The 11,999-nt window shown below is 59.0% G+C and overlaps 1 protein-coding gene across 1 annotated transcript in view; it reads right to left on the bottom strand.

Moving 5' to 3' along the window:
* Nucleotides 1-9,809: 9,809 nt before the first annotated feature.
* Nucleotides 9,810-11,999, bottom strand: part of ERC1 (ELKS/RAB6-interacting/CAST family member 1) — a 393,512-nt gene continuing 391,322 nt past the window's right edge. Inside the window, exon 19 of the mRNA XM_007469475.1 lies at nucleotides 9,810-9,947. Within this exon, the coding sequence (XP_007469537.1) occupies nucleotides 9,810-9,947 (138 nt within the window). The remainder of the gene's footprint in view (nucleotides 9,948-11,999) is intronic.

Below are 11,999 nucleotides of genomic sequence, written 5' to 3'. Positions count from 1 at the left end.
GGCGGGCCACCCAGCAGGACGACCACGAACCGCTTTGTTGGGCGGGGGGAGCTGGTGGGCCGGGGGGCCGCCCCGGGGACGCGAGTCACCCCCGGCAACGGCGACTGACGCAAACCTGGATGCAGACCTCACAGCGGGCCCCCGGAAGAGCTGGTGAGACACAGACGTGAACCCCGGCGTTGGGCCAGAAGAGCGGCCTGCAAGCCACCCGGCTGACCGCAGCTGGGGCTCTGAGTCCGGGAGGCTGAGCAGGGAGCGTGAGGGCGCGCGGAGGGGAGAATCCCGGCACGCAGGCGGCCCCGCGCTCCTGCCGGGCCGCGTCCTCCCCCTCTGACGCCTTCTGGATCAGCTCAGGAGCCTCGCCCCAGACACCGTCCAAGTTGGCAACAGCTACACGTTGGGCTGTTTGGCTTTTAATAAAGTTTATGATTTAAACCTTGCACTCTTAACACCTTCTTTGCAAGCCTCCGAGGGGAACAAAAATGTGTTAGTTGTTTACTCATTTCCTTCACGGCAGGGAGACCCTCCGGGCCAAAGCCTGCCGGTACGTGTGCGTGTGAACGCACAGTTCGGTTGTGTGGCTGCCTGTACCCACGCACGCACACACATCCACATGCACACGCTCAGGGGGAGGGGAGGAAACTTTAGAGAGACTGGCTGCCACCGCAGTCCCTGGCTACTTCCCCGAACATCAAACAAGCCTTCAGCACGAAGACCCTCCTCTGGAGAAGAGACATCAGCCTTAGGCTCCGGCTCTCTGCCCCCCCGTAGTCGGCGACGCAGGAAGGAGCCTCGTCAAACTGCTCAGAAGCTGCTGGAAAGAAAGGAAAGTCTCAAGGCCCCAGAGGACCCGATCCCAGGGGAGCCGATGGTGAAGCCACCGCAAGGCTCCAGGCTCCAGGGTCCCGGGCTCCAGGTTCAGTCCCAGCCGCCCCCCTCCCAGCCTGGAGGCAGGATTGTGACCGGGCGGGGGGCAGACAGGGTCCCCCCAGGCTGGCCCTCAGGGGAGGTCTCCTCCTGATGGCCACCCGGCCAGTACACTTGCAGCCACACGGGCCGGAACTGGGCCCACTGTGGGACGGTCCTGGAGTCAAGGCTTGTGGGAGGCCGACGAGTGCACAGCAGTCCCAGTGTGAGCACAAGTATGCGCCACTGCATGCAGGGGCCCCAGAGAAGGAGCAGCCGCACGCCTGCCCTCGGGGGCCTTCCAGCCGCAGGCCTGGGCGGGGGAGCGGGGCTCAGCTGCCCCCCCGAGCTGGTCTTGGATGGGGACACCGCACCTCCCGCAGGTTCTGGTCCATGTTGGAGGCTGCGGGCTGGAGCCCACGGCGTGATGTCCTGGCTCAGGGACCTGGCATCAGGCTCCAGTCTCCCAGGTCCCTTTTGCCAAATGGGACAAAGTCCGCATTCAGGAGCCCATCCCCGTGGGAGGGTAGCACGGCCACGGCTGATGAGGCAGGCGCGTTGGCATCTGGGTTTTTCCCTCTACAGCAGAAGCAACATGCTTGTTGGCATCTGACGCCCCTGGGGGAGGGCACTGCAGCCAGGATGGGGGGGCCTGGAACAGGGCAGGTGAAGAGGCCCGTGACCCCCCGCAGGAGACTTCCCACTCCAGGTCCCGTGTCCCCCATCTGTGGGAGTGGGCATCCTTATCTCTATTTTAAAAATGAGGAAACTGGTGAGAGAAGCCAGGTGGACTCTCCAGGGCCACACACCCGACCCGCAGTACAGACGGGACGGGGACCCCGTCTTCCGACTCCTGGCACACAGGCCTTCCTGCTCATGGCCAAGGGCCCCACGGGCCAAGCCCTACTTTGCCCTGGTTGCCCGCCCGTCCAGCAGGGTGGGGATACTGCTCCCTGTACCTCCGCAGGCCCCGCAGAGGCCAAGCGTGGGGAGGGGCTGGGCAGCCTGGAGACTCGGTCCCTCGATGGCCCCCCGGACAGGAAGGCTGCGTGGCTACTCGAGTTTTCTTTTTCCCTAAAGCATCAGGTGGCTCATCCTGATGTCCACACTATGGTGACAACCCAAGGAGAGCCTGACCGAGACCTCCAGCCACCCTCCTCCTCGAGCTGGCCGGGCGTGGAGGCCCTGCCGTCGTGCTCGGGAAGCCGCCCGCTGCCCACCCAAGCTCCAGGCAGGGATGCCGCAGCTTCCCGCCAAAGCCCGACGGGAATCCTGAGAAATAAATTCATGGGTGGATGCTGTCCTCGCCCTCCCGGGACCGCAGAGCGCGTCCCTTCAGGTACAGGCAGGCTGGGGACGCCCAGGACGTGCAGCAGGTGCCAGGTGCCGTGTGGATGGCGGCGGGAAGGCAGGGCGTCCCTCCTGGCCCAGGCCCCTGGGGGCCCCCCCCCGCCCGGTTCCTACTGGTGAGAGCGTGGCTCCCCTCTACCCTCTGAACCCCCACTGGCCTCGATGCCCCAAACCCTCCGGCCAGGGCAGGTGTCCCCACATCCTCAGCCCCTCCCTGGCTCTGAGCCCTGCACTGGCCACGAGCCACTCAGAGAACAGGGAGGGAGGCTGAGGACACCAACAGGGGTCAACCCCCAGGCCCCTCACTCCCTGCTGTGTAACCGGGACCCGGGCCCAGCCTCCTCCCAGCGCGTCCCACAGCCTCGGGCTGGCGGACCGCTCCCTCCCAGCCCGGACACCCAGCCGCCTTTCCCCGGTCGGCTCCCCGCGGTGGCTGCACGGGGGACCTGGGCGCGTGCGCCACGCTCCCTAGCGGGCCCTCCTCTCCAGGGCATCGCAGGCCTCCGGGCACTGACCTTGGGCCCCGCCGCGCCCTCCGGCCGAGCGAGTGACCTTGCCCTGGGGACACCAGACCACTCGCCCGCGTCCCTTCCTGCCTCCCCCTCATCCTTGAACCCCTCTGCTGGCAAAACTGTCTTCCAAGGTCAAACTCGAGGCCTGTGAAGAGCACGGCCTGCCCTCCTCTGCCCACCTCCCCTCCCCACCCCGCCCCCGTGGACCCCGCACGCCCAGAGAGGTGGCCACTGATGAGGGTGGAGAGCACAGCTCTGGAGACAGAGCCCCGCCGTGGACGAGGGCACGGCCCTGGCAAAGCTGTGTGGCCGCCCTGGGCTCACCTGTGAAACGGGGCAAGAGGACCTACCGCACGCGACGGCCACGAAGGTGCCACGAGACAAACACGTGATGTGCCGAGTCCTGAACTGGCGCCCAGGCCACGGTCCCGGGAGCCCGAAGCTGAGCCGCTGAGCGTGGGTGAGGGATCCGGGGGTCTTGGGGGGAAGGTCCGTGTGGGATCCCCGGCCAGCACAGCTGCAGGGTGTGAATGTTTAAGAAGACACACACGGTGGGCAGTGTGAACAGCTGGGTGCCCAACGCCCGGCTTGGACAACGGCTCACAGCCAGTCTCCCCGTGTCCATCTTGCTTGTCACTGCCTCCGCGGCACACGGGCTGGATGATCTTAAAGCAAATCGCAGATGTGAAGAAAGCAATTCTATGCTTCACACTCTTAAAGCAGCTTTCAAACAGGTGAAACAGGATCATCCATTATCCCCGTTACAGCTTGTGACCTAGAGAAGGTTGGGAGATGAGGTCGAGGGTGGCCGAGGCTCCGGGCTGCGAGTCCAGGGTCCCCCCTCCCCCCGCCCCCCGGACACCTGGGAAAGCGTGTGGATCTCAAGCCAGCGTCCTCAGAATGGTCCCTCACCCAGGGTCTAACCAGCCCCTAACTGTCTCTGGGTCACAGCCTGAGATGCCCCAAATAATCGCAATCTTCTCCGAATCCAGAAAAAAACCCAAGTTAATGGACGGGATTCTCCACTGAAACTTCTCCCCTCACGTATTTTCCTTAAACCTCGGGGTCTCTGCATCCCTTTATCTGCAGCTGAGCTGGTGACCACGGGGTGCAACAACAAGCATTGAGACAGGATGAACGGAAAACCCTGGGACAGCGACCACTGCCACCTGACGGCTGGCTGCGGACACACCTGCTCACGCTGGTGATTTCGTGCAGCAAAATCCACATCCTGCCAGCGAAACTGTTCCTGCTTTACAAGGGAAGGACGGGCAGCAGCGGGTCTTCAGCCCTGTGAGCAGCGCTGCGTCCCAGGCTGGAGGGGGTGAGGCCGGGGAGAGCCGGGCGTGGCAGGGCTACGGGGTGGCGGCACTCGGCCCCCAGTGCCAACTCCCGGGTCAGAGGCCAGCAGGACCTGCATGAGAGCAGGCCAGCCCCGCGTGGGGGAGACACAGAAACAAGCGAAGCAGAAAAGCAACTCTCACCAGAGTGCCCAGAATAATTTCTCCCTGAGCATCAGGCCCAAGACAAATGCCAAAGCTGGAGATTTTCTGTGCAGATGCTCTCGGCAGCCTGGTACTCCTGGTACCCGCCTTCTGTCGGCTGACGCAGCTCACACCTCTGAGTCTACACACGGGTGTACGCCCCAGGGGAGCTCCAGCACCCCCTGAGCCAGACCCTCTGAAGCCGCGCCCGCCCTGTGGGCACTTGTTCTAAGCTCTGGAACCGTTAGAGCTGAATCGGGGACGGGGGCTTGGGCCTTGGTGTGCGGACTGTGAAACCCAATGAGGGGGTTGCCAAGCTGGAGTCCAGGTGGGCACCCAGAGAGGCACCCCCTTCTCCGCGTCAGGGCCAGGGTGCTGTCCACTCTTCCTCCCTCCCCTGACCCGGGCATCCCTGCATCCCTGGTACCCCGAGTGGGGCTGACCTCATGGGGACCGCGGGCCTCTCCTGCTTTGCAAGCATCTGAGGACACATTCCACTTGGATGAGCAGACTGCATGAGGCTCAAAGAAAGACACAGCACAGGATTTTTAAATAACTTTATAATTTCCTGATGGATTTAGTTTGTGAATAAAAAAGAAAAAAAACGAACAAAGTGTTTACAATAATTACCAAGGCAAATTCGACTCTAACTCAGTTTCTCTGTAACGTCATGATCGTGTCAGCCACACGACGGGGCAGGTGCACAGCTAAAGGCAGCGGTGCGTTCGCTCAGACCCCACCCCTCGGCCACTACTGTTGCCAGAAGGAACTCAAGCTACAGGGGGTCAGTGCCCGGCGCCCTGGGGCCTCATCAAAGGGCAGCTCTCCCTCTGGAGCAGCGGGAGCCATCCCAGGAGGCCCGAGTCCACCCGCTGCACACCCGCTGGGCTCAAAGGCCCCCCCCCCCCGGGCGCGCCCGAGGCCCGAGGCCCCCCGCTGCACACCCGCTGGGCCCAAAGGCCCCCCCCCCCGGGCCGCCCCCAGGGGTCCACCGTGCCGAGGTGGAGAGCACAATACTGCTGTGGGAGGGCGGGGGGGGGGGGCTGCCCCAGCCCGGGGGGTAGCTCTCTGGCTTTGGCAGGGGCCACCTCCTTTCCTGGCCAGGCCACTGTTAGGGCCCAGACGGACGGCCTGGGCCTGGGAGACCTGGGGTCTAAAAAGCTTTCAGGGAAAGGATCCAGGAACTGAAGCCAAAGGAACTGGGCTCTGAGGAGGACTCCCCCATCCAGATCGTAGGCTCCAGGCTGGCCGGGGCTCGGCCCATCTTGGATGGGCCACGGGATGATATAGCACCAAGTGGGCAGGAAGAGGTCCGGCGCCAGGCCCAGGTGACCACACAGCATCTGGCACACAGGGCTGCAGCCAGTGTGGGCTCACAGATCTGGAAACACCCCGCAGGGGTCCCGAAGGTGGGTGGGCAAACCAGGGCCCAGGAGCCTGTTCCCCTAACTCAGCGGTTGCCTCCTTCCCTGGGTGGTCGCCTGCCTGGACCACGGCCACCGTGTTTCCCCAGAGGCCAGCTCAGCTGCCATCCCAGCCAACTCGGGGGATGGAAGGAGCCTGGCTGCCCCATAGCTTGAATTCCTTTATTAACATGATATTGGAGGGATTTTTAAAAACACAGCTCTTTAATTTTTCAGTCCTACAACTACTTTGTAATATCTTAATAATCTCAACAATGGACACAAGGTAACCACCCCGATTCTCTGAACCACACAGACAACATCGACAAGCAGAGAAACAAAAGAGGAGGTGGGTGTGGGACAAAAACCCACTCCCCCCAAATCAATCCCTAAAACCATCTCTCCCCCCAAGAGTCAGGAGGAGAAATACCTACAACAGGGTCACAGCACTCGCCAAACACGTTGGAAAAACCCAGGAGACACTTGGTTACAGTTTTGACACTAAAAAGTTTGCAAAGTTTTTGCTTAAAGAGTAAGACAGCCATTTTGTTCAGAAGGATTCCCCTGGATGTTTTCTTCTTGCCCAAATGTTCCCTTAGTTCACGTGGGGGAAACACCAGATTCCTCTGAAGACACTTCGCTGATGGTGCGTCCCTGCCAAGAAGCCGGGGCCGCCAGTGGGGGTGGGCCCAGGTCTGCCCGGCCCAGCTGCCCGCCCCACCCCCGCCCTCCCCTCCCATCCCGCAGCCCTGGGCTCCTGCCGGTGGGAGATGAAGCTGTGGGGGCGGGACCCGGAAAAACCACTTGAGGGCCGTATCTGCATGGCCACGCCCTCCTCCCCTGCTCTTGCCTCAAAGGCCCGAGGCCACCCGCGGGCCTGTGCTTACACAGTGGGCTCCACAGGAGGGCGCGCGGGTGGGATCAGCAGGACTCCAGCAGCCAATCCCAACGCCGATCCTGACCACCAGCCATCGGCCAAAACTTGGAGACGACTTCCTCTTCTCTCCCTCTGAGGAGCGGGTGAGCCAGTGGCTCCTGCGGAAAACCCAACAGACCTTTATGGACACAAAGGGCCGAGCCCCGTTGCCGCCATCCACACTGGAGGTGCCTCGGGTCCCGTCTGCTTCACTAGTATTTCTGAAGCCCAAGTGTCAGGAAGAGAGGCGCCTTCAGATGGTAAGGTGCACGGTCAAGGTTAGAGCCGAGATGGATCTGGGGATCCCCATTCCCATTTCTTCACATGTTAAAGCCCACTTAAAATCTTTTCCATTTCAAACGGTATCCAAGTCCTTGCAAATCTCAGTCCAGACACTGCATCAAGAGCTCAGTGAATGCTTGGGATGGAGGTACATGGGAAGAGGACACGGTCGCATTGTCCTTCCCCTGTCCTGAGCCCCAGGGCAGACGCCACCCCCTCTTCCTCTTGCTTCCCCCTTCCTGATGACTTTGATCTGGGTACAGAGCTTCAGGTGCTAAGGGGAACGAGACTTGCCAATGGGATGGAGGAGTTTGGTGAACATCACATGTAACCCGCAGTGACTTTTCAAGGTTACAGATCTTCGGTAGCAGCTGCGTGAACTTGTGAAACCATGGATATCAGAAGAGGTCACGGAACGGCAGATCTCGTGTGATGGGAATTGTGCATTTAGCAAATGTTGGCTCAATGAATGACCTAAACTTAGTAAGACACTCTAAATGCTAAAAACTATGTTAACTTTGCCTGTGGTATAAAGGCAGGTCCTTGTGCACTACTAAACTTTAGCCAGAGCCGACTTTCATCCAGGACCAAACAGCCCCTAGAACCATTTGAGATGCTAGGATGACCACCCAAGATGCACCGAGGAGAGTCCTGCTATGGTTCAGAGACAGACAGATGGCGCCTGCCCAGAAACTGTTCTTCTCAGAAGCACTTGCCCAGAGGAATCCCATAAGGCCCTGGAGGGGAAGCCACAGGAAGGAGGGCAGGCAGCAGGGCAGGTGGCAGGGGTGGAATCTGACGGGTGATGTGGAATCAGCAGGACCCGGGAGACCAGCTAGGGAGAAGCCGGCCAGGCCCGCCGCGGTTCTGCACGTGGCCTCTGGGTCCTGTTCCCTGTTTTCTGTGGTCCCGGGGAGGGTGTCTTTCTACCGCAGTTCTCGCTCTGTGGTGGACAGCGTGAGATTCCCAGACTCCAGCCCTAAAATACTGGGGGCTTTCTACATGATTTATGGGCAGTGCCATAAACAAATGGGATTGAGGTAATTGACCACAAACGGCCACCACTTGCTGTCTAACCTCCGCTGCACCCCCTCTCCAGCCAGCCTGGCTATCAGGAAGCATCTCAGTAAGAAATTTATGAGCAGAGTCCATTTAAACCTTCGGTAAGGAGTACTCGACAGCTTCTCGCTGGGAGACCTTGTTTTACGGCAGGGAGTCAGGGCAGCTGGAGATGTGACCATATAAGTTAGTGGTACAGTCACAGGCTGCTGGCGGGAAGATACAGGACTGACGGCTGTGAGGACCTAACAGGCAGCATCGGAGAACTTGGGGAGGAGAAAGGAGAAAACGCAAGACAGACCCATCGAGCCCAGCAACTCTCACCAGGATGTGAGCGTCTGGTGGGTGTCTGGCCAGAGAGGTGGTCAAGGGGCTACAGAGCTGGGTGGAGGGATCTACTTCTTGGTGCCTGATATTTAAGGCTGCCGTTATCTACACCTGGGGAAGACGTCAACCCCTTCCGCGGGATTTGCAACTTCGGGGTCAATTTTCTGATTGGCAACATGGACCTGGCCGAGTTCGACAAGGTGCACCTGGATGTCTAGAGAAAACACCATCCACCGTTGCAGCCCATTAAACAGTACACTCTCTCAGGGGGACAAAACCCCGAATCCCAAGTCGCCAGATGGGATCCTGCAGGCGAGTAAGTGACTCAGCCCTCTGCCCCCCACAACCCATAAATTCCATTATAACGAGAAATGCTGATTTGTGGAAGATTCTTCGGGAAAAGATACCTTCTATTAAGATGGGGGAGGGAAAGGGTGTGCCTCTTATTGTTCTGACTTGACCAGGTGGGTCTCACAGAATCCTCGACTGCCCTCCCTCTCTGCAGAGAGGCTTTCTTCCAGGATGGGTGCCTGACAGCAACTTGCACACAGTAGGCACTTCATAGTGATTATCCGAATGAAAGAAAGGGGGAAGGGATGCGTGTGGGAAGAGAAACCCTCATCTGAAGCAGAAGCTCTGGTTCAGGAGGAAAAGCTGAAGTGGGGAGGCTGGGCCGCCTGAGCGTGGAGCACGGGCGGTGGGGTGAGGCAGAAGCATGCTTTGGGGCCTAGACTGCTGACGAGGCAGGTGTTTGGGAGAAGCCGGCCTGACCCCGAGGACCGGTCGCCTTCCACAGAAGCAGAGCTGCGGGGGTGACCACACTGCCCGCTTCTCTTTCAGCGACAGATGTGCTCTGACACACCAAGGTCCTCAACAATAGGGACTCGCCCCGGAGGCTAGGAGAAGCGCAGGCGCCAGTGAGGCACGGAGGCCAGGATCTCGGAGCCCCGGCGCAGCCCGCCCGCGGCCCCGCGCAGACGGCCCTGGTGGAGAGTAGCCAGGACGGCTGGGAAAGAGAAGAGCCGGCCGGCCCCCTGTCCCTGCTCGCTCCCCGCCGTCTCTTTTTTAATACTCTTTCTGAGATCGTGTTTTGCCTTTTTTACCCTTTTACGAGAAAGCACCTGTTGTGGCATTAGAACACGCAGCGCCCTGGTCTGCAGGGAAGGCGTCTCTCGGTGAGCCGAGCTCTGCAGAGTCCAGACTTAGTTCTCACGCCACGGACAGAAGGGAGGAGGGCTCTCCCCCGCGTCCCTCTGTCAGGGCACAGCCGCCCGCGTCCACGGTGTCACTGCTCATGGCTGGATGGCAGCTCTCCACGGAGGCTCGGCCACTCACCCGCCCTGGACAGCAGGACAATTAGCGCAGAGACAACAGCGGGAGACAGGAGGACAGACGCAGAAACGGTGCTGGAGACACACTCGTGGGACTAACCGAGACAGGGCAGAGTCTGGAGTGTGTGTTTGCTGCCAAGAGCCGTCTGAGCGCCCCCTCCTCGTGCTTCTCCCTTCTCGGCTCCTGGGCTCATCGAGCGGGGCTACGGTACTGGGCTGGCCGCTCCCCACGGAGACGGTCACGATGACTCTTCCAGGGCGCTGACCACCTGCTCCAGGATGTCGGGGCAGCGGTCTGCTATCTGCTGCAGGACGGCGTTGGCAAACTCCTGTAGCTCTGAGTTGTCCCGCTCACCCTTCTCTAACTCGTTCTGAAGCTGCAAGGAGAGATGGATTCAGGTAAAATAAAACAACCCTACTGGCACTGAGTTAAGAATTATTGCTCACCAACAAAGAGATGACGTTTGCAACAACGTGGATGAAACTGGAGGGCATTGTGCTCAGTGAAATAAGCCAGACAGAGAAAGATACATACTGCGTGGTGTCACTTATATGTGGAATCTGGGGGAAAAAAAAGTCAAATCAAATTCAGAGACACAGAGAGTAGAACAGTAGTTGCCAGGGGCTGGGGGTGTGAGAAATGGCAGCGGGTGGTGAAAGGGCACAAACTTTCAGTTATGAGATGAATAAGGTCTGAGGTCTAAGGTACAACACAATGACTAGACTCCATAACACTGTGTTGCAGACTTGAAATCCGCTAAGAGAGCAGGACTTAAGTGTTCTCATACAGAAAAAAAGGAAATCGTGAGATGACGTATGTGTTAATAACTGGACCGAAAGGATGGAGAATCCAATCCCTTCATGATGTCTGTGTACATTATACCATCAGGGTGTATACCTTGAACATATTACAATTTCACCAGTCTTAGCTCAATAAAGCTAAAAAAGGAAAGAGAAATGACAAAAAAGAGGCAGTTTCTATGTGAAGTCTTCCTGTGTCAAAATTAACAATCAGGAAAGTGTAAAAGTAAGTATCAAATGTCTCTTACTGAAAACGAAGGTTAGTGACTGGTCCAAGGCCCCGAGAGGGTGACCTGCAGAGCTGGGCTCCCACCCCAGGGCTCGCACTCCGGGTGTATTCTCCCACTGGGCGACACCGTCACTCATGGGCCCAGGAGAGGGAGGGGTACACACGTGATCAGGCAGGATTTTCGTCTTGCACCCTGGTCCCTGCCTGAGGGAGGCTTTCCCCACCGGCCACGTGCCACTCCCTTGCTGACTGAGCCAAAGAGAGACAGGCTAGTCCTCTGTTTGTTTACAAGTATATTTCCTATTGTTTTTGTTTTTGTTTTTTTTGGCGGTACGCGGGCCTCTCACTGTTGTGGCCTCTCCCGCTGCGGAGCACAGGCTCCGGACGCGCAGGCTCAGCGGCCATGGCTCACGGGCCCAGCCGCTCCGCGGCATGTGAGATCTTCCCAGACCGGGGCACGAACCCGCGTCCCCTGCATCGGCAGGCGGACTCTCAACCACTACGCCACCAGGGAAGCCCCTTTCCTATTGTTTTAAACACTCTCTCTGACATTCCTTGAGGCACCGAACCAGCATGTACTGAGGGCCTACTATGTGCTAGGTGCTGAAAGATGAACGGATCTGCACGTACACAGATGATTATGACCCAGCAAGGAAAGGGCCATGACCGAGGCCTGAAAACGCTTCGGGGGAGGGATCCGAGATGTTCCCGAACAGGAGTGTGTCCAGGAGATCAGAGACAGAAGAGGCGGTCGAGCAATAAAGCAAGTGCAGACGCGCAGAGCCACCTTGGGGCTTGGTGCAGACCTAGGGAGAGTGAGCCTCCCCTGCAGCTGAAGCATCAGGTAGGGGGCTGGGTGCAGAACGACAGAGGTGAAGCTGAAGGGACAGACTGGGGCCAGACAGCATACACAGAGCTATGGGGTTCAGATTTCATCTGGTTAGAACAACAAGGACGACAACAACAGCAGCAAGTCCGAGAACTTTAAGACAGCAGAGTGAAGCGATCAGCTTCATTTTCTCAGAAGACACTAGGAAGATAAAGCACATCAGCCTGAGTGGAAAGAGGGACATGTCGAGCGAGGTTACTGTCACGAGCCCGGGTAGAGTGAGGCAGGACTAAACCTAAGGTGGGCCCAGGAACACGGGGGGACCAGGTGGGTGGGAGATTTTCCAAAGGCAGGACTGGCAGGAGGCAGGGTTATGTGAGAGAGAACAGAGAGTCAGACAAATAAGACTGAAAATACAGGAGGCAGAGCAGGTTTTAGGAGAGGAAGTAAATTAAAAATTGAGTTTAGGGGCTTCCCTGGTGGCACCGGTTCGAGCCCTGGTCCGGGAAGATCCCACATGCTACGGAGCAACTAAGCCTGCGAGCCACAACTACTGAGCCCGTGAGCCAC

This window comes from Lipotes vexillifer, unplaced genomic scaffold (genome assembly GCF_000442215.2).
Source record: "Lipotes vexillifer unplaced genomic scaffold, Lipotes_vexillifer_v1.1 scaffold395, whole genome shotgun sequence".
NCBI classification, from domain to species: domain Eukaryota; kingdom Metazoa; phylum Chordata; class Mammalia; order Artiodactyla; family Lipotidae; genus Lipotes; species Lipotes vexillifer.
This window is presented reverse-complemented; position numbering and strand designations above follow the sequence as displayed.